Genomic DNA, 23,485 nt, shown 5'->3' with positions numbered 1-23,485 from the left:
TTCCACTGAGCCATTGGGTGGAATTCTGCCACACTGGGATCAAAGCTGGTCCTTGGGAAACTACAACTCTCATGAAGGGCAGAAGTCCCAAGATCCAGCCATTCTCCAAAAGCCTCATGGGTCCTTGTTGTTGTTAGTGCCTTGGCAATGTGACCAAGACTTAACCCCTACTGTGCAGTCTGGTTCCCTTGCCCTTGGCAGAACTATAAGTCACTATGCCTTATTTGGGGGGGGGGGGGGGAGTGCTCGACTTCACCAGAAGGGTGGCCTTTTGCAGCTGGCAGATGGTAATTTTGTCAGCGCCAATTGTGTTTAAGTGCAGGCCAAGGTCTTTAGGCACGGCACCCAGTGTGCCAATCACCACTGGAACTACCTTGACTGGCTTGTGACATAGTCTTTGCAGTTCAATCTTTAAATCCTCACATCGTGTGAGTTTTTCCAGTTGTTTCTTTTCAATCCTGCTATCACCTGGGATTGCATCTTCAACAATCCATACTTTGCTTTTTAACATGATATTGAGATCGGGAGTATTGTGCTCCAAAACTCTGTCAGTCTGAATTTGGTAGTCCCAGAATAGTTTGACGTGTTCATTTTCTATAACTTTTTGAGGCTTGTGATCCCGCCATTTCTTTGTTGCAAGATTATTATTATTATTATTATTTGAAACACAACAAGATGCGTCCACAGCAGACAAGGTCACTCTGCTGGCTGTTGTATTGGATCACATGTCAGACACTTCCCAAGTGTCTAGGACTGTGTGATGTATCGGCGAATAATGTGTGCAGATTCCAGTAGGGTGGCCTGTTGCAGCTGGCAGATAGTAATTTTGCCAGTGCCAATTGTGCTTAAGTGCAGGCCAAGGTCTTTAGGCACTGCACCCAGTGTGGTGATGGTGTTGTTGTAGTTGTAGTTGTTATCATCATCATCATCATCATCATTTTAAGCAGAGGCTGGATGGCCATTTGTCAGGGGTGATTTGAATGCAATATTCCTGCTTCTTGGCAGGGGGTTGGACTGGATGGCCCATGAGGTCTCTTCCAACTCTTTGATTCTATGATTCTATGATTCTATGATCATCATCATCATCATCATCATCATCATTTCATTCCCTGGAAGACTGCACCTGAAAAAGCTGGCAGTTCCAGCGCCCCCTAGTGGCCGCCATTGGCGACTCCTTCTTTCCCAGCCTGCTGCAAGTGCCAGCCACCTCTGCTTCTCCTAGTAAATGAATGGCAAAGGAGGAAGAAACGATGGCAGGTCCCTCCTTTCTTCCCTCCCTCCCTGTGGGGCGGGGGCTGCAGGCAGGCCAGCCAGGCCCTTGAGGAGGCTCACACCTCCTTGTGCCAGCAGGGTTGCTGCCTGCCTGCTTTCCTACTCCAACTCCTCTCCTGCCAAAGACACTCTGTGACCACCTGGACTGGCAAGCAAGCAGCAAAGAAGGGAAAAAATAAAAAAGGAAGGAAGACAGACAGAAAGCAAGAGAAGGAGAGAGGCACCATCCTTTTGCCAAGGAAGAGAGGAGTTGGCACCTGCTTCCCTTGACTCCCCTTGCAGCCAGGTACTTCCACCTTCAGCCCACCTTCAGAGAGAATCGGAATGCATTCGCTGTTCAAGAAAAGAAATAAAGGGAAATATAGCCCCACCGTCCAGAAGAAGAGGTGAGTCTTCTCCTTGGAATAGCCTCAGATTCTGTTCAAATGATAGCTAAGAGTTTTGAAGCTTTGGCTTTCCCAGGTAGCTCTAAAACTTGGCACAGGTGTCCAGCAGCTCAGGGCAAGGAAAATTATATCTGTATATGTCTATCTGTCTAGATCAGGCATGGTCAAACTTTGGCCTTCCAGGTGTTTTGGACTTCAACTCCCACAATTCCTAACAGCCAATAGGCTGTTAGGAATTGTGGGAGCTGAAGTCCAAAACACCTGGAGGGCCAAAGTTTGACCATGCCTGATCTAGACAGACTACAGTCACCATCATACCCTTGTTATTGTTAGGGGAATATATATATATACATATATATATATATATATATGTGTGTATATATATATATATATATATATATATAGTGAGGTATCTTGGAGATGAGACCCAAGTCTGAAACCCAAATTCATTTGTGTTTCATATATACTGTGTACACCTCACCTTGAAATAATTTTAGACAATTTTTGTAACTATGTTGTGCATGAAACCATGTTTGTGTACATCAAACCACCAGAAAGCCAAGGGGCCACTCTCTCGGCCTCCCAGATGGAGCATTTTGGATTTGGGAATCCCGCATAAGGAAAGCTGACTCTGTCTTAGTTTTTATGGCCCACGATTGAACCCTGTTATTGAAACAAAGTTGTTCTTGTTGTGACTGTTTTGTATGCTTGTTAAATGTATTCCAATGAGAAAATGGTATCATATAGGACTCTCTTTCACACACATATAATGTACACAATGGGTGCTACTTAATTCTCACCACAGCCCTGTGAGATCAGTCAGACTAAGATTGAGAAATGGTAGTCAGTATAGACTCAGTACATTTTATGGTCAGTATAGAATGAGTACATTATATGGTCAGTATAGACTAAGTACATTATATGGTCATTATAGGATGAGTAAATTATATGGTCAGTATAGACTGAATAAATTATATGGTCAGTATAGACTGAGTGCACTATATGGTCAGTATAGATTGAATACATTATATGGTCAGTATAGATTGAGTACATTATATGGTCAGTATAGACTGAGTACTTTATATGGTCAGTGTAGACTGAGTACATTATATGGTCAGTATAGACTGAGTGCATTATATGGTCAGTATAGATTGAATACATTATATGGTCAGTATAGATTGAGTACATTATATGGTCAGTATAGACTGAGTACTTTATATGGTCAGTGTAGACTGAGTGCACTATATGGTCAGTATAGATTGAATACATTATATGGTCAGTATAGATTGAGTACATTATATGGTCAGTATAGACTGAGTACATTATATGGTCAGTGTAGACTGAGTACATTGTATGGTCAGTAGGGACCGAGTACCTTATATGATCAGTACAGACTTAGTGCATTATATGGTTAGTAAGTACATTATGAAGCCTCCAGTGGCACAGTGGGTTAAAGCACTGAGCTGCTAAGCTTGTTGATTGAAAGGTCACAGGTTTGATTCCGGGGAGCGGCGTGAGCTTCTGCTGTCAGCCCTAGCTTCTGCCAACCTAGCAGTTTGAAAACATGCAAATGTGAATAGATCAATAGGTACCATTCCGACGGGAAGGTAACGGCGCTCCATGCAGTCATGCCGGCCACATGACCTTGGAGGTGTCTACGGACAACGCTGGCTCTTCGGCTTAGAAATGGAGATGAGCACCACACCCCAGAGTCAGACATGACTGGACTTAATGGCAGGGGACAGCCTTGACCTAGAGGACATTATATGGTCAGTATAGACTCAGAACATTAAATAGACTGAGTGCATTATATGATCAGTATAAACTGAGTGCATTATATGGTCAGTATAGATTGAGTATATTATATGGTCAGTATAGATTGAGTAAATTATATAGTTAGTATAGACTGAGTACATTATATGGTCAGTGTAGATTGTGTACCTTATATGGTCAGTATAGACTCAGAACATTATACAGATTGAGTATATTATATTGTTAGTATAAACAGAATACATTATATGGTCAATGTAGTCTCAGTACATTATATGGTCAGTGTAGACTCATATAGTGTAGTTCAATGCATTATATGATCAGTGTAGACTTCATTTTATGCTCTGTGTAGACCCATATAATGCAGTTCAGTGCAGGTAAACTGCCTTATATGGGTCTACACTGTCCATATAATGCAGTTCCAAACTGCATTATATGTTGGTATAGATCCAGCCTAAAACTTTACCAACAGGTGTGTGGAAATCATTTTCTGTATGCCTCATAATTTACTTCTGGAGAATGGAAAAGCCACCCAGAAACAGGAGTTTCTTCTGTTTGCCGTTTTCCAGAGTTGACCCATGGCCACATCTGCACTGGAGAGTTGATGCAGATCAACACCACTTTCACTGCCACTGTTCAATGCTATGGGAGCTGTTATTTGATGAGACGTCAACAATATGTGGCAGAGAAAGACTTTATAGAACTATAAATCCCAGGCTTGTAGAGACCTTATAAAACTGTATATCTCAGGATTCTATAGCATGGAGCCATTGCAATTCAAGTAGTGTCAAGTTGCATCAATCCTAAAGTGTAGATGCAGCAGGTTATGGAGTTAGCTCTTGTTTTGCGAATCCCGATCACATAGAAATGAGTCCCAGGAGAGATAACACCCTTTTAATTTTCCTCTGCAATATGTTGTAGTTTGTTTGAGGTTGTCCTTGGCACATTCCAGAATGTAATCTCTCTCTAAGGTGCGACTCCGTCTCCCTCCTCTCTCTCTCTCTCTTTTTCCTCCTCCTCCTTTCTCTCCCTCTTGAAATATTGGCAAGGCACATCTGATCTACTGCTTCTTCCAAAGGGCCCCAGCCAAGGAACATGTCTTGATGCGTCTTAATTAAAACAGAAACTCCCCACGTCGATTTGGTAAACAGGGAGTTGGAGACACAGAGGGGCGTGGGGCACTCGCTTTGCCTCTTTCAACCTCCGGTGGTTTCACACTATTTTAGATGAAAAAGAAATACGTTTTCCTTGTTTCTGAATGTTTTCATTTGTACATTGAAATTCGTATCTCTTGCACATCATCTTGGGTAGGCGAAAGGCAACAGACAAACACTGGATAAATGCACACTATCATGGCAGCTTGAGCCTAGCAGTCTCGACTTTTAATTGACAGTGCATTCTCTAGTTTTGAACTCCCACTGTTAGACTCAGCTTCTGCCAACACAGCAGTTCAAACACATGCAAATGTGAGTAGATCAATAGGTGCCGTTCCAGCGGGAAGATAATGGCACGTCATGCATTCATGCCGGCCACATCACCTTGGAGGTGTCTGCGGACAACGCCGGCTCTTTGGCTTAGAAATGGAGATGAGCACCAACCCTTGCAGTCGGACACGATTGGACTTAATGTCAGAGGAAAACTTTTACCTTTACCTTCTCTAGGTTTCATATATTCAAAATCAGAAGGTGTCTACTTTTTTGGTCTGTAACTCCCAGAATCCTGCAACTGGCCAAACAAGTGATTTTTGCAAACTCTACTTTATATTGTGTAACTAACTTGGGTTCCCAGCATTGCCTGGGTTATTTGAAAAAGTCCATTTTTAATTATATGAAGTGCATAAGGTTTGGGTAAACTACAACTGATGACAGATTAACACCCTGAAACTCCAGCACTTCAAGTTTGTTATGTTGTGGAAGTTTGCTCTAGATACATCATCAGTGTGCTCTCTGGCTGTAGGGTAAACTACAACTCCCACTATGGTGAGTCAGTCCCTTCAAACACCTCCAGTATATTTTATTATTCATGGGGGTTCTGTGTGCCAAGTTTGGTTCAGGTCCAACATTGGTGGAGGTCACCATTTCACTAGTTGTCGAAGGCTTTCATGGCCGGGATCACTCAGTTCTTGTGGGTTTTTTCGGGCTATATGGCCATGTTCTAGAGGCATTTCTCCTGACGTTTCACCTGCATCTATGGCAAGCATCCTCACCCTCTGAGGATGCTTGCCATAGATGCAGGCGAAACGTCAGGAGAAATGCCTCTAGAACATGGCCATATAGCCCGAAAAAAACCACAAGAACTGAGAGATTTCACTAGTTGTCGGTGTACTACCACTCCCAGAAAGAAAGACAGCTCCCCCCAAACCCCTCCAGTAATCAAATTTGGGCATATGGGGTATGCGTGTGAAGTTTGGTCCAGATCTATCGGTGTTTGGGTTCACAGTGGTATTATTTATTTATTTATTTGATGCACTTATTAACCGCCATTCTCAGCCCTTACGGGCGACTCATGGCGGTGTACAGTACACATAAAAAGACAGTTACAAAGGCCAGTATCAACAACATATAACTATACGACAAATACAAACTACATAAAAATTCGCTTTGTCTCTTAGTAGAATCATAGCCAGTCTCATCTTCCTTATACCATTCCAGTTCTCATTACCGTAATGTTGTTGCTTAGCACTTAATTAAATGCCCTCTCGAACAGCCAGGTCTTAAGGCTTTTTCGAAAGGACATGAGGGAGGGCGCCTGTCTGATGTGTGCCGGGAGAGTGTTCCACAGCCGGGGGGCCACCACCGAGAAGGCCCTCTCCCTCGTCCCCGCCAGCCGTGCCTGTGATGCAGGCGGGATCGAGAGAAGGGCCTCCCCAGACGATCTCAAGGTCCTCGTGGGCTCGTAGGCCAAGATGCGGTCAGAAAGGTATTTTGGGCTGGAACCGTTTAGGGCTTTGTAGGCCAAGACCAGCACCTTGAATTGGGTCCGGTAGCAAATCGGCAGCCAGTGGAGCTGGGACAACAAGTATCTGGATGTAGGTGAACTACAACTCCCCAAAGACCTCCAGAATTTTCCCCAATGCCTCCAGTATTTTTTGCTGGTCATGGGAGTTCTGTGTGTCAAGTTTGGTCCAATTCCACCTTTGGTGGAGTTCAGAGTGCTCTTTGATTGCAGGTGAATTATACACCCCAGTACCTGCAACTCCTCTAAATCATGATGAATTCTCCCCAAACCTCTCTAGTATGTTCAGTTGCTCTCTAGTATCCCAATACCCACAACTCCAAAATGTCCAGGCCAGTTCCCCTCAAAAAACCCCAATATTTAAATTTGGGCATATTGGGTATGCATGGCAAGTTTGGTCCAGATCGATCATTGTTTGGATTCACAGTACCCTCTGGATATAGGCGAACTACAACTCCTATGAATCCCTCCAAAGACCTTGAGTATTTTTTTGTTGGTCATGGTGGTTTTGTGTGCCAATTTAGTTCCAGGTCCATTGTTGATGGAGTTGAGGGTGCTCTTCGATTGCAGGTGAATTATACATCCCAGTACCTGCAACTCCTCTAAATCATGGTCAATTCTCCCCAAACCTCTCTAGTATGTTCAGTTGCTGATCAGTGCCATGGGGGGGGGGCAGGAAAGGGTTAAGGGAGAGGCAGTGGGCAGGGTCATGCAAAGTCCACACCAATGGAGAGAGTAAGGAACACTGGGATGCCTGTGGTGGAGGAAAAACATAAATGGAATTGTCCTCGAATGAAAGTCTTCACTTGGGTGGTGGGAAGTATTGTGTTTGTGGAGGACATTGGCAGGGCTCTTGGATATGTTCATGGCACTCACTATAACCTGTGATGTCATTGGAGGGAGGGACTTTGGTGTCTCCTGAGTAGTGGGAGCTATAGCTGTTTGTGGAGGCAGAGGCCGATCTGTATAAGTGGACATACCAGCCACACACACACATACATATTTTCACTTTTATGATGTGTATAAAAGATGCAAGGCTGGATCTACACTGTCAGAGAATGCAATTTGAATGGCATTATATGTTCAGTGCAGACCTATACACTACATCATTTGGATCTATACTGATCATATAATGCAGTTCAGTGTGACTCTCTCAGTCTCCACTGGGTTTCCATGGCTGAATGGGAATTCGAACCTTGATCTGATTTCCAAACCATGATACCATGGTTATTCTTAGTTTCGGATGAATGGGAAAGTGAAAAAAGTTACTTTTTGGCTTGCTGCTTCCGTTGGGTAGTGGTGAAGGATTACAATGACTATTTGTATTGTCAGTGAATTTTGCTTATCATGGGTCTTGAAATTCATTCTTTTTGAGCAGCAGTGTTGAAACCCAAACCTGGAACCACCACAAAATATGTGCTCTCATACTGCCACCTAGTAGAGCCTACCGAGGCTCTGAAACTCTGGAAGCTGTAAAAGAGTGTGCCTCTGAGCATGTACAAAATGCCTTGGACAGCCAGAATTTACACAGGTGAGCTGTGGAAGGCTCCTGTCTCGCTTAACACTCAAAGAGTAGCCAGATACATAGCAGGTAAAGTTTTGTCCACCTGGATATTGGACTTTTTGTATTGTTCTGACTAAGAGGTGGATGAGTGTCTGCCTCTTTAGCAGTTGTGCAAAAAAATGGCATTTTAACAGCTTGCATGCCAAACCCATTTCTAGGAATTCCTTTATCAAGAAGCAGGAGATTGGTCCATTTTTCTTTCCCTCTGACCAGTTGACCTCCTTCTTGTCTGGCCTGGTGGGGAAATATGTTCTTTCAGGATATACCATCCAAGGAGAGTTAAGAAGAGTTGCTTTATAGATGAACTTGAGCCCTGTTTGCACAATCTTCCTCTTTCCACTCCTAATTTCCATAATAGCTAAAGAGAAGGGTTTCTTCATTGGCTCGAATAAAACCTCCAGAGAAGCCACTTTGCCCCCATTGCTTTGGACAGCAGCATGGAAACTGTTTGCATCAGCATGTGGATCTCAGTGTGCCAATTCTTATTTATTTATTTGGAAAATATAAAGATTCATCATCCTCTCCCAGCTTTCATTGTCTAGGGAATCCTTTTATGTTCTCCCTCATTCCAAAGGGTTTGTTGTGGAAACCCAGGCAGCCAGAGGGTTGAGATGTATCTGTTGCCAATGGGCCATATGGGCATTTTCTGTGGCTCTAAAGAAAGGAGTTGGCTTGAATTTTGAGGTGCATCTGCACTGTAGAGTTAATGCAGATTGACAGCACTTTAACTGCCTTGGCTCAGTGCTATAGAATCCTAGGACATGCAGTTTTCGAAGCCTTCTCTGCCAAAGAGTGCTGAAATTAATAATAATAACAACAGCAGCAACAACAACAATTTTGTATTTGTTGCCTGCCTCTCCTCATGACTCAACACTGGGTTCAACAGACTGAGAAAATATAGAATAATAATATATTATACACATAATAAAAGTGACAATATGCTGGGTACTCAAGCTAGTATAATATAATGTTTAACTGCCTATACATACATAATAAAGAATGATAATAATACTAATAAAATGCTTTCTTTCAAAAGCAGAGTATAAACATAACAGCAACAACAAACACTTGGGAGCAGAAGTGTTTTGGATTTTGCATGTAATATCATAGCTTAGAGACAGGACCTAAATCGAAGCATTTAACTCATTTTATTTTGTAAATGATTTTGCGCATGAGACAAAGCGTGTGGGCTTTGAACCAAATCCATATGGATGCTTTGGGTTTTTGGAGTATTTTGAAATTTTTAAAAACAGGTGTCCTACCTATATTCGCACTGGCCATATAGTGTTTTGTGTATTCCTTGGGCAGATTTGGAGACTATCAGAACAAAGTTGGGAAAAGTTCAGCTGATTTATCCTGAAATGATCACTTTATTTTTTTATTTGGATATTGTATTGGAATGTTGGTGCATTTGGCTCAATCCTTGCACCAAATGTATAATTTTCTTTACCTTACTTCTAAGGATATAGAATGCATTGACAAATATTGCACCTTTTCTCTTCTTCCACAAATATATTTGCGAACAAGTCAACAAAAGCAGCGTCCTCCCAAACAGACAATACTTCGATGCAGCAAAAAGATTGACTTGTTGATTGTTTGACTTCATATTTGGCTATTAAAGGAGGTGTGTGAATTTGCTGCAACCTGCCAGCAAGCTTGATTGGGGAGATGCATATCTTAAATGCCTACAGACTGAATAATTGGTTTCACGTAAAGCCATCCTTTCCAGAGAGCTCTCAGTAATTTATTATCATGTAAAAGTAATTTGATAGTGTTGGATGGTGCTAATGGTGCAGTGGTTTGAGCATTGAACAGTGGCTCTAGGGACCAGGGTTTGAATCCCTGCACAGCCATAGAAACCCATTGGGTGAACCTTTTGGAAAGTCACACTCTCTCAACCTCAGAGGAAGGCGCTGACAAATCTCACTAAGAAAACCCCATAGGAATGCCATAGGTCAGAAATGGCCTGAAAACCCTCAATCAAAGCAAAGTTTTTGAGCAATACTTACCAAAGACCCAGCATTTAACAAAACAATGCTGGGTCTAAAACTGATCAGGAATGGGAAATAAACATTTGCAGTGAATATAAGAAAAAAATGAAGAATGGTGCATCTCTTAGGCACCATCTACACTGCCATATATTCTAGTTTCCAATTGCAGACTAACTGCATTGAAGTGGGTTGCTGTGAGTTTTCTGGGCTGTCTGGCCATATTCTAGAAGCATTCTCTCCTGACGTTTCACCCCCATCTATGAAAGGCATCCTCAGAGGATAACCACTGAGGATGCCTGCCATAGATGTGGGTGAAACGTCAGGAGAGAATCCTTCTGGAACATGGCCATATAGCCCAGAAAACTCACAGCAAGTTTTCCAGTCATAAAAGCCTTCCATAATGCATTGAAATGAATTATATGGCAATGTAGACCCAACCCCCTTCTACATTGCCATATAAAATCCAGATTATTTGCGTTGAACTGAATTATATGAGTTTACATTGCTATAAAATCCAGTTCAAAGCAGATAATCTGTGATCAGAAACTGGATTATGGCAGTGTAGATCCAGCTTCTTATAATCCGATTCAAAGCAGATAATCTGTATTATCGGCTTTGATAATCTGGATTATATGGCAATATAGATCCATCCTTATATACTCAATTTCAATGCAATTCAGTCTGACTTATATGAGTCTACACTGATTATTATAATGCAGTTTAAACCAGATTATAAGGTACTGCAGATGGGACCTTAGTGAGACCTAGCAGCTCAGACTGAAACTGGGATCCTTGTTTGGACTACAGCTGGACTACATAGCCCATAATTATGATGGTTAGGGGATTATGGGAGTTGCAGCCCAACTACCTCTCTTGGGCTTTCCCAGTATATTTTGTTTGCACAGTCTGTTATCTCTTCCAGCCCTATCTTTCTTTTAGGTTTCCTCTGGCAAGTGAGAAAACATATCTAATTGCAGAGCTGGAATTCACCCCAAAGGAATCCAGTCCAGCTAAACAGAAATAACGGTTGGGAACGTATTGCCCTGACTGGCTCCAGACAGGTTGTTAAGGTTGCCCTGTTCCTTCTAGACCTGAAATGAAGCAGGTGACACGTTTTCTGACATGGAAGCAAAGTTGTGATAGAGAGGAAATATTCTGGGTTTCTCTTAAAGGGGACCTTTCATTTCAGGTGAAAGGAAAGCTCTTGTTATCTGTTCTGCAGCACATTTGCTCCCCTGTTTTTTGCATTATTAAATATGCCGCGGCTCTGGAAAAGAACATTGTGTAATTGTGTATGTGTGCACGCACACACATCCAAAATACTGCTGGGGATGGAAAAGATGCTTCACCTTCTGCGGGCAAATTGCCATCCATTTTGCTGAATGACTCATTATAGCAAGCAGGATGGAATTGGCAAAGGTCCAAGTCCCTACATGCAATCAGCACTTCCAAATTGATTCCAGACAAAAAAAAAGGGACGGATGTTCTTCCTAAAGCTTTGAACACAGAGCAAAGGAAGCAGGAGGGCATCACATTAGGATATGTAGGAGCAAAATGGGAGGACATCCAAATCAATCTCAATGGGATCCAAACTCAACAGGGATCCAAACTCAACCGGAGTTGCCCTCTGTCATGTGCGTCTGATTGTTTGTGTGCCTTCAAGTCATCTTTGAGGTTTTGTGACCGTAATGCAGAAAACACAGTATTTTCTGTTTGTCATGGGGATTCTGTGTGGGAAGTTTGTCCCAATTCTATCGTTGGTGTGGTTCAGAATGCTCTTTGATTGTAGGTGAACTAGAAATCCCAACAACTACAACTTCCAAATGTCAAGGTTGATTTTCCCCAAACCCCAGAAGTGTTCACATTTAGACATATTGAGTATTTGTGCCAAGTTTGGTCCAGATCCATCATTATTTGAGTCCACGGTTCTCTCTCTATGTAGGTGAACTACAACTCCAAAACTCAAGGTCAATGTCCACCAATCCCTTCCATTATTTTCTGTTGGCCATAGGAGTTCTGTGTGCCAAGTTTGGTTCAATTCCATCGTTGTTGGAGTTCAGAATGCTCTTTGACTATAGGTGAACTATAAATCCCAGCAACTTCAACTTCCAAATATCAAGGCCTGTTTCCCCCAAACTCCACCAGTGTTCACATTTGGGCATATTGAGTATTCCAGCCAAGTTTGATCCAGATCCATCATTATTTGAGTCCAAAACGCTATCTGGATGTAGGTGAACGACAACTTCAAAACTCAAGGTCAATGCCCACCAAATCCCTTCATTATTTTCTGTTGGCCATGGGAGTTCTGTGTTCCAAGTTTGGTTCAATTCCATCATTGCTGGAGAATGCTCTTTGAATGTAGGTGAACTATAAATCCCATCAACTACAACTCCCAAATGACAAAATATTCCCCTCTCCCAACCCCACCATTATTCAACTTTGGGCGCACCGAGTATTTGTGCCAAATTTGATCCAGTGAATAAAAATACATCCTGCATATCAGATATTTACATTACTATTCAGAACAATAGCAAAATTCCAGTTAAGATGTAGCAACAAAATAATTTTATGGTTGGGGGTCACCACAACATGAGGAAATGTATTAAGGGGTCGCGGCATTAGGAAGGTTGAGAAACACTGCCTTAAGGCAAACCTATCATGGGGTTGAGAGTGTGCAATTCACCTAAGGTCACCCAATGGGTTTCCATGACCGACCAGGGATTCGAATCCACACTGTCTAACAATTCATGGTTTAATCCAGCCTTGTTTGCTTTAGCAAACAAGATGCATCAGTTATCTTCTGGGCAGATGAGATGACATGGCATGGATGATACCTTTAGGTATCATTACCTTTAGGGTGTTGGCATGTCCTATATTGGTTCAGACAAAATAGTCTTGGATCACTTGTAATGTTTTATTCCCTTAGTTGATTAAACTGTTCTTGTTATTTCCTCAGTCAAAAGAAGTCCAAGAGAAGTTTTTGAGATGGCCATGAGTGAATCTGCATTGTATTTATTTATTTATTTATTTATTTATTACAGGTTCTTATACTCCGCCCTTCTCACCCCGGGGGGGACTCAGGGCGGCTTACAAAAGCGAGGCACCATTTGATGCCCGCGTCACAAAACAATCAATACAAAGTTATTACAAATTCATAGTTAACAATTCATACATAATACCAATAAAATCAATAAAATCAATAAAAACCCCATACAAACCCAATTCATCCCCCCACATGGTCAGCGTTCACTAACTCATAGATCTCACTCTCAATTCCACTTCTTCCATCCTGCTGGTCGTATTCATCTGATTTAATTGCCAGATTGCCCGAAGGCCTGGTCCCAAAGCCACGTCTTCACCCTCCTCCTGAAGGAGAGGAGGGATGATGATGTCCTGATTTCCCCCGGGAGTGAGTTCCACAGGTGAGGGGCCACCACTGAGAAAGCCCTGCTCCTCGTCCCCACCAGCCTCACTTGTGACAGTGGTGGGGTCGAGAGCAGTGCCTCCCCAGCTGATCTCAAACTCCGGGGTGGGACGTAAAGGGAGATACGTTCGGACAGATACACTGGACCGGAACCGTACAGGGTTTTATAGGTCAAAACCAGCACCTTGAATTGTGCTCGGAACTGCACCGGCAGCCAGTGGAGCTGGCACAACAGGGGGGTGGTGTGCTCCCTGTATGTCGCTCCGGTGAGCAATCTGGCTGCCGCTCGCTGGACTAGTTGAAGTTTCGGAACCGTCTTCAAGGGCAACCCCACGTAGAGCGCGTTGCAGTAGTCTATTCGGGATGTGACAAGAGCGTGGACCACTGTGGCCAGATCAGACTTCCCAAGGTACGGGCGCAACTGGTGCACAAGTTTTAATTGCGCAAAAGCTCTCCCGGCCACCGCTGAGACCTGGGGTTCCAGGCTCAGCGGTGAGTCCAGGATCACTCCCAAGCTGCGAACCTGCGTCTTCAGGGGGAGTGTAACCCCATCCAACACAGGCTGTAACCCTATACCCTGTTCGGCCTTCTGACTGACCAGTAGGACCTCTGTCTTGTCTGGATTCAATTTCAATTTGTTAGCTCTCATCCAGTCCGACACAGCAGCTAGACACCGGTTCAAGGTCTGGACAGCCTCCTTGGTGACAGGTGAGAAGGAGTGACAGATCTGGACATCATCTGCGTAGAGATAACATCTCAGTCCGAAACTCCGAATGATCTCTCCCAGCGGCTTCATGTAGATGTTAAACAACATTGGGGACAGAATCGAACCCTGTGGGACTCCACACGACAACGGTTGTGGGGCCGAACAGGTGTCACCCAGTAACACCTTCTGGGACCGTCCCTCAAGAAATGACTGGAGCCACTGCAAGGCAGTACCCCCAAGACCCATGTCCATGAGGCGTCCCAGAAGGATACCGTGATCGACGGTATCGAAGGCCGCTGAGAGGTCCAGCAGAACTAACAGGGACACACTCCCCCTGTCCAGTTCCCTGCGCAGATCATCTACCAAGGCGACCAAGGCTGTTTCCGTCCCATGTCCCGGCCTAAAGCCAGACTGTGCTGGATCAAGATAATCAGTGTCTACCAGGAATCCCTGGAGTTGAGTTGCCACCACACGTTCCAGGACTTTGCCCAAATAGGGGAGATTGGAAACTGGCCGATAGTTGTCTAATTGAGTGGGGTCCAGTGATGGTTTCTTCAACAGCGGTTTGATAATAGCTTGCTTTAAGCTCGCTGGAATTATGCCCTCCTGTAAGGAGGCGTTAACCACCACCTTCACCCACTCCGCCAAACCCCCTCTGGCTTCCTTTATGAGCCAGGATGGACAGGGGTCTAGGATGCATGTGGTGGGTCGCACCTCTCCAAGGATCCTGTCCACATCCTCAAGCTGAACCAATTGAAATGAATCCAACAAAACCTGACAAGCAGATGCTCTCGTCACATTCTCAGAGACTGCAGGTAAAGTGGCGTCGAAATCCGACCGAATCCGCACAATTTTATCCGCGAAGAATCGAGCAAACGCTTCACAGCGAGCTCCAGAGCTGTCAGGGATCTCGCTTTTTGGCGGGTTTAACAGACCCCTGACAACTCAAAAGAGCTCGGCTGGACGATTTTTCGCAGATGCAATGTTGGCAGCAAAGGATGTTTTTTGTGCTGCCGCTATTGCCACATCGTAGGACCTTAGAAAGGCATTCAGATGTGTTTGGGCTGATTTAGTCGGATTCCTGTGCCACACGCGCTCTAGCCACCTTTTCTTTCGCTTCATTGCTGCCAGCTCCTCAGTGAACCAAGAGGCTGGATTAGCTCGGTTACTCGAAAGGGGGCGTTCCGGAGCGATTGTGTCAATTGCCCTAGTCATCTCGATGTTCCAGTGAGAGACCAAGGCATCGACAGAGTCGCCAGTCAAGGAGGTGGGAAATTCCCCAAGAGCCGTCAGGAAACCATTTGGATCCATAAGCCTCTTGGGGCGGACCATTCTAATGGGTCCACCACCCCTGCGGAGGTTAGGAGGTACAGTAAGTCTAAACCTAATCAGGTAGTTATCGGTCCATGACAATGGAGCGATGGTCAGCTCCTCCGCCCCGACACTATCACCCCATCCCTGAGTGAAGACCAAATCTAGTGTGTGTCCGGCAGTATGGGTGGGACCAGATACTAATTGGGACAGGCCCATGGTTGTCATGGCAGCCATAAAGTCCTGAGCCGCTCCTGAAAGAGAGGTCTCGGCATGGACATTGAAATCCCCCAGGACCAAAAGCCGCTGGGAGCTCAACGCCATGTCCGAGACCACTCCTGCTAGCTCAGGAAGGGAGACTGTCGTGCAGCGGGGTGGTCGGTACGCTAACAGAATCCCTATCCTGTCCCGGTCACCTAACCTAAAGCCGGCACACTCGAATGATGATGATTGTGAGATGGGGCACCTGATCAGGGGAATACAAACCTTATAGACTACTGCTACTCCTCCTCCCCGCCCTCCGGGTCTTGGCTGGTGCTGCACAGAGTAACCTGGCGGGCATAGTTGGGAGAGATTCACCCCTCCCCCCTCGTCCAACCAGGTCTCTGTTATACATGCCAGGTCGGCTTGTTCCTCCTGGATTAGATCTCGAATAATGGAGGTTTTTCCATTTACCGACCTGGCGTTGAACAGCACCATCCTCAACCTAGAGGGGCCACCATCCTGACATCTCAGTTGTATCTTGTCGGGAGTATTTTTTGGAGTTGCCAATATATTCCTATTATTTTCAGGCCGAATCGTTTGTATGGGTGTAGTATAGGTGATCTTTGGAATTGCCAATGTTCTATTGTGAATTTTGGGCCGAATTTGCTTTCGTGTTGAATCCTTGTTGTATTTTGGATTTGCCAGATTGTTATGATAGTTTTTGGACCGAATTAAATAATTTGTTCTCCCTTTCCCGTATCTCCCTCTACCAGTCACCACCCCTATGGCAGCCCCCGCACCCGTAGAACCCCCCACCCCGGGGGGATTTCCTCCATACTCCTCACTTGCCGTATCACTTGTTAATGCATAGTAACAGACATGATTGTGGTTATATATCTCTAGACCCTGAGAATCCCCCCCCCCTCATTACTTCCTACTCCTTCCAGCGTGCTGAGGGTCGTAAAGTGCAATTGTGCATTACTAGCGGGGGGGAATATCAGCAGTAACAAAAGTGACAAGAGTGGTGACATCAATACAATTGCTGGAAGTACATAATCTAAATCTAGGAAGTACACAATCTAAATCTAGGGTTAGACTAAAGACTCAAGTCTGTCCAAAGTGCTATAGTGCCAACAGCAAATTTAGTGGTTCGGGACCAGTTGGTAACTTCTGGCAAGACCAGGTGGGCTAAAGTGCAGGATTAAAGTGCTATATTAAAGTGCTGGATGTTTTCTATGGCTCAAGATCTAATAATACCATGGAGTCTCAATTGCTGGACTAAAGTGCTTGATAGTTCAATAACCCAGAGTCAGAGCCCACAAGAGGTTCCCAATATCATTCTGCTGGGACGGGCATTTTGAAACATAGGACCAAGTTTCTGGGGCCCGTGGACAACGAGCCGGCACCCCTTGGCCTGGTCCTCAGTTCTTCCTGACCGTTCAAGTGAAGGCTGGTAGAGCTTGGTGGGAATTGTGGGCGGTGATTCCGAGGAGACTGTTTTAGCAGCAATGTGGAATGATGTTATTGCACCTCCTGCCAGAGAGGGCAGTGTTGCAGAGAATAACAGAGTTTGTGTTGCTATGAGTTCTAAATAGCAAGCAGCTGAACGCTGAAACTTCTATGGTGTAGGCCTTCCGGTTGTTACTTAGGCCCACTCTGATGGAATTAGTGATGTTATTCCGGATGACAGTGGGTATAATAAAAGGGTCCCACAATGTTGGATGGCCGGTCTTAGTTGTTCTGGGTGGAGGAGGGCGGTTGTTGAATGGCGCCGCTGAGAGCGCCAAGAAGCGAGGGCCGGAGGTGTCGCCGGTGGAATGAGGGCGGCTGCCGATGGACGGGCACCGCCGGATGCTCCAAGAAGCGCCGCCAGGAAGAGTTCACCATATACACTGTTTCACCACTTGTAGAAACCCCATACTAGGCGTGGTTCCTCCTTCCATCAGATTGGCACACAATTCAAGGCGGCCAGCACCTCCTCTTTCTGCATTCACAGCAGACTCCACTGAATCAACACAGACTTCCATGAGAAAGCCATTGGCCATTCCTGTCCTGCTCGCGCGCGCGCGCGCGCCAGAGAAAGAGAAGAGGCGCCGTCCGGGCTGTCACGTGGGGCCACCCCTCGCGCTCTCTGAGCGAGCTCGCGCATTCGCTCGTTTCCGTCTTTGTAGAATGAATGCAGTTTTGTACCACTTCTAACTACAAGGTCTTTCGCCTTTTACTCTACAGAATTAGTGCAGCTTGATGCCACTTCAACCTACATGGCCAATGCTAAGGGATCCTGGGAGTTGTTGTTTTGGGGAGGCAGCAGCATCATTTGGGGAAAAAGGCTAAATACCTTACAAAACTTCAACTCACAGGATACCATCGTATATTGAGTCAGAGCAGTTAAAAGTGGTGTCAAACTGCATTAATTCTACAGTGTAGACCATCCCCTCTGAATTAAAAGCACCAGAGCTCTCTAAGATCCCATCTACACTGCCATATAAAATCCAGATTATCTGCTTTAACTGGATTATATGGCAGTGTAGCTGCATATAATCCAGTTCAAAGCAGACAATGTGGAGTATCTGCTTTGATAATGGCGGTGTAGAAGGGATCTAAGACTTGGGGCCCTTCCAGACAGGCCCTATATCCCAGGATCTGATCCCAGGTTTTCTGTTTATCTCTTATTATCTGGCAGTGTGGATTTATATAATCATAGAATCGTAGAATCAAAGAGTTGGAAGAGACCTCATGGGCCATCCAGTCCAACCCCATTCTGCCAAGAAGCAGGAACATTGCATTCAAATCATCCCTGACAGATGGCCATCCAGCCTCTGTTTTAAAGCTTCCAAAGAAGTAGCCTCCACCACACTCCGGGGCAGAGAGTTCCACTGCTGAACGGTTCTCACAATCAGGAAGTTCTTCCTCATGTTCAGATGGAATCTCCTTTCTTGTAGTTTGAAGCCATTGTTTGGCATCCAGGGAAGCAGAAAACAAGCTTGCTCCCTCCTCACTGTGGCTTCCTCTCACATATTTATACATGGCTGTCATATCTCCTCTCAGCCTTCTCTTCTTCAGGCTAAGCATGCCCAGCTCCTTAAGCCGCTCCTCATAGGGCTTGTTCTCCAGACCCTTGATCATTTTAGTCGCCCTCCTCTGGACACATTCCAGATTGTCAATATCTCTCTTAATTGTGGTGCCCAGAATTGGACACAATATTCCAGGTGTGGTCTAACCAAAGCAGAATAGAGGGGTAGCATTACTTCCCTAGATCTAGACACTATGCTCCTATTGATGCAGGCCAAAATCCCATTGGCTTTTTTTGTCGCCACATCAAGCAGAAGACCTGGGATATAGAGCCTGTCTGGAAGGCCCCTGCATCTACACTACCATATAATCCAGATTATCAAAATTGATTAGCCACATTCGCTGATTTGAACTGGATTATATGAGTCTACACTGCCATATAATCCAGTTCAAATCAGACAATCTGGATCATATATGGCAGTGTATGGGCTAAGAGAGAATTGCAAGAACATTCCCAAACTACATATTCCATGATTCCCAAAGCTAATTGAAACACTATAGCAAACAAATGTAATATCTGCATAGTCCAGATACTCTTACAGTCTTCCCCATGTAATAGGATGATGTTGAAATCCCAGCATTTTCATGCAATAGGAACAGTTGTTTGTAGGCGGTGGCTGTTTGCCTTCTGGCAACTCGCATTTTTTGTAAATAGTTACAATCATCACTGGAGCATGTTTTGGAATTAATTTCCCATTGTGGATCTAATTTTTTCCTCTCCTGGAAGAGTGAGCGGCTAGCAGGGAGTGCCTTCATGCACTCTCTGTTTTCATGCTTCCTTGTTGTAAAGGAAGCTAATAATTTAATGGGGCCAAGCACTCTGCATTTTCTGAACACCTCAGCTCCAGAAACTGCCATTCCAAAGAGGGTTGCTCATGGTAAGAAAAATGAAGGGAAACCTGCCCAGGATTGCTGTGTCAGATGCCAAGGGTGGATTCCAGGGGTTGAAGGATCTGGACAGAGAAAGGCCTCCCTTGTTCAGAACTGGTTGGCCTTTTAAACCTATCTGTGTTTGGTGCAAGTTTTCATCTATGTAATGTATTGTATATATTTTGTGTTCCTACGTTTTTTATTTTGTTGTACTCTTCTTTGATCCATTAGCAGTGGCAGGAAATACATGACATTATTATTACTATCGTTATTATTATTCTGAGACAAAAGCACAGTATGTCACAGCAAACGAGATCTATAAGTCGTATCAACAAATCACAAGTCGAACACTTCCCAAGCATCTAGGACTGTGTGATGTATTTTCAAATGATACAAGTAAGGCGGCCTTTTGCAGTTGATAGATTGCGATTTTGTCTATATTTATTGTTTCCAAATGCTGGCTGAGATCTTTTGGCAGAGCCCCAGTGTGCCAATGACCACTAGGACCACCCGTACTGGTTTTGCAGTTCGATGTTGAGGTCTTGATAGCGGCTGAGTTTTTCCTGTTGTTTTTCCTCAGTGCGACTGTCACCTGGTATGGTGACATCAATAATCCAAAAAATAATTCTTTTTTCTTTTCCACAATCGTGATGTCTGGTGTACTGTGTTCCAAAACTACTTCTTCTTCTTCTTCCACTTATTATTATTATTATTATTATTATTATTATTATTAGCAACATCAATCTGGCATGTTGTGTTCCAAAACTTTGTCAGTCTGGATTCGAAAGTCCCACAGAATTTTTGCATGTTCATTTTCCATGACCTTTGTGGGTTTCTGATTCCACCAATTCTTTACTGCTGGCAGGTGATAGTAACTCAGGTGGCCCTGAGTTACTATCTCAGCCACCTACATGGATCATTTGGGATTTTGAAGAATTTCTGAATTCCAGATAAGGTACACCCAACCTACATATGTCAATGAGCAGCCATGCAAATAGCCTAAATATGCAAGCAAATACATAGCAAATACATATTATTAATAATTTTAATAATAATAATAATAATAATAATAATTTTGAATTATTATTGACTTCAGCATGCTTGTATATGCCTAATGGGATGTTACCCAAGTCTAAAGATGGAAAGCATTTATATTTCTTATACACCTTATGCACATAACTTGAAGGTAATTTTATACATTATTATTTGAAACACAACAAGATTAGTACACAACAAACAAGATCACTATGCTGGTTGTATTGGATCACACATCTGTGTGATGTATCGGTGAATAATGCATGCAGATCTCAGTAGGATGGCCTTTTGCAGCTGACAGATGGTAATTTTGTTAGCACCGATTGTGTTTAAGTGCAGGCCAAGGTCTCAATCACTGCACCCAGTGTGCCGATCACCACTGGGACCACCTTGATTGGTTTGTGCCAGAGTCTTTGCAGTTCAATCTTTAAATCCTCGTATCGTTTCAGCTTTTCCAATTGTTTCTCTTCAATCCTGCTGTCACCTGGGATTGCAACATTGACAACCCACGATTGTGAGGTGAGGAGTATTGTGTTCCAAAACTCTGTCAGTGTCAGTCTACAATTATTATTATTATTATTATTATTATTATTATTATTATTATTATTGCTAATACATGAACAAAGGTTTGTGTACGTTGGACCTTCAGAAAGCAAAGGTTCCACTCTCTCCGCCACCCAATTTCGCATTATTGCCAATTTCAGATTGCTGCATATGGGATGCTCTGCCTGGAAAGATATTTAAAACATAATTAGCGGTAAAAGATTAAAATTATAGAACATAGCTTCACAGACGCCCATCGAAGGTCTGCCTGAATAAAGACATCTTTGCCTGCCAGGCGGAAAGAGAGCCGGATGGAGGCCAAACAGACCTCCCATGGATGCGCACCTGCACTGGGGAATTAATGCAGATTTACACCGCTTGAACTGTTGTGACTCTATGTGATGGTTTTGCAAGGTCTTTATCCTTCTCCACTCAACGACAACACTCAGGATCCCATTGCATTGAGCCATGCCAGCTAAAGTGGTATCAAAAAGCATTAATACTATGGTGTGGAACACCCTTTTTGTTTTCCAGAACATAACCTGGAGTGAGGCCATGTTGTTTTTAATGTGCAAACTAGACTCAGAACCTGATGACGTTTAGAACCCATCAACATGTTCAATAGTTGGGCACAAATGCATCTGAAACAACCAGCAACAGGTGGGCGAAGGCCTGCGGTGGAAGGATGTAATATGTTTGGAATGTGCCTGAGTGTACAACTCCGGATTCCTCCTTGCTCTTTGCGTGCCATGCATACCTGGGGACAGGTGGGAAGACATACCTGTCCGGACTCTTTGTGTTTTCTTTCTAGCCTCCTTTCCTCTTGTAAACAGGAATGAGTGGGTGGGGGATATCCCCCGTCTTTGTGGTACAATCTTGGGCAGATCTTCATTGCTGACATTTCTGGGAGTTGGCCAGTTCAAGGACCTCCTCTTAATCTTTATCCTTCTTTTTCCTTTCTGTAAAACAGGACCTGTTCTCATCTGCAAAAAAAAATTCCTATTTATCTTATATTTTCTCAATGCACAGGGGGACCCGGTGGCACAATGGGTTAAACCTTTGTGCCGGCAGGACTGATGACCCACAGGTCGGAGGTTCAATACTGGGGATAGAGCAGATGAGCTCCCTCTGTCAGCTCCAACTCCTCATGCAGGGACATGAGAGAAGCCTCCCACAAGGATGGTAAAACATCAAAACATCCAGGCGTCCCCTGGGCAACCTCCTTGCAAACAGCCAGTTCTCTCACTCCAGAAGCGACTTGCAGTTTCTCAAGTTTCTCCTGACACACACAATTTTTTTTCTCATTGATTCAGCATTTGCATTGCTTCTGCATTTGTGCATTGCATTCATCTTAAGTGGCCACATCTCCAAAAAAAGCTCCTCTAATTCGCCCTATTGTTCATACATGTTGTCTTTATTCTGTCACGCATGCGAATGCAGTAGACTCTCTATTAACTGCCATCTATTCTGGATAAATGTCATTTCTAGTTGCTCTTACAATATTCCGCCTTCTGCTCCTCCTCCTTCGAGACCCATTGAGGCTCACAACAAAAGTAATATATGTAATTTTAAACCTGGAACAAAACTATAGCAGCTCAAGCGATGTCAAACAGCATTCAGTCTACAGCATTCAGTGAATGCTCTCTTGGTTCTCTTTTCTGCTTACCAACTTCGCCTGTAGTTTTTTTGAGAATGGCAAGGGATGGGTGGAGAGAAAAAGCAAAACTCCATAGCAAAGATTGCAAAGCTTACTCCAATGCAATTAGTCTTGCTAAGTTGTTTCTAGTGGGACTGGATGAGCAATAGCCTAGCATTGCTTCCGGCACTCTTTGATGTGGGATCCAGCTGCGGCTCCGCTCTCGCATTGGCATCAACAACCAAGGCCTATGGTGTCCTTCCAAGAAAATAAACAGGTCCCTTGGCCCCCCTCAAAGGAGAGCCCAGCCTACATTTCTCCTAATGAGGAGAAAGCCAGCCAAGAGGGTGCTGGCACCATCGGAGTGCTTTATTTATGGCCTTATGCAATGCCTGCCTTTGATTAGCAGCTTGTTTTTGCTCAGTTTTGATCACACTCTCATTCATTGACGGGGCTCTCTCTCACACACACACATGCACAAGCTAGTGGATCCAGCATTGCCCAGGATTTTTGAAACAGTTTTACAAACTGCATAAGGTTGAGGTTGAACTACAACTCACATCATGGCAGGTTAATCCCAAGAAACTCGATCAGTACTTGAAGTTTGTTATGTTGGGCATGTTTGCTCTAGATTAGATGCATCATCATCATCATCATCATCTTTAATTATTTATTAATCGCCCTCCATCCAAGATGCTCTAGGCTATTTACAAGCTAAAATTGTAAAGGATAAAAATACATACATT

General features: G+C 44.1%; 1 protein-coding gene across 1 annotated transcript in view; it reads left to right on the top strand.

The window, feature by feature from the left end:
- Positions 1-1,281: 1,281 nt before the first annotated feature.
- The window catches only part of LOC137095146 (periplakin-like), an 85,362-nt gene continuing 63,158 nt past the window's right edge, over positions 1,282-23,485 (top strand). Inside the window, exon 1 of the mRNA XM_067461452.1 lies at positions 1,282-1,658. Within this exon, the coding sequence (XP_067317553.1) occupies positions 1,597-1,658 (62 nt within the window). The 5' untranslated portion in view covers positions 1,282-1,596. The remainder of the gene's footprint in view (positions 1,659-23,485) is intronic.

The sequence above is a fragment of the Anolis sagrei genome, chromosome Y, assembly GCF_037176765.1.
Source record: "Anolis sagrei isolate rAnoSag1 chromosome Y, rAnoSag1.mat, whole genome shotgun sequence".
Lineage (NCBI taxonomy): Eukaryota > Metazoa > Chordata > Lepidosauria > Squamata > Dactyloidae > Anolis > Anolis sagrei.
This window is presented reverse-complemented; position numbering and strand designations above follow the sequence as displayed.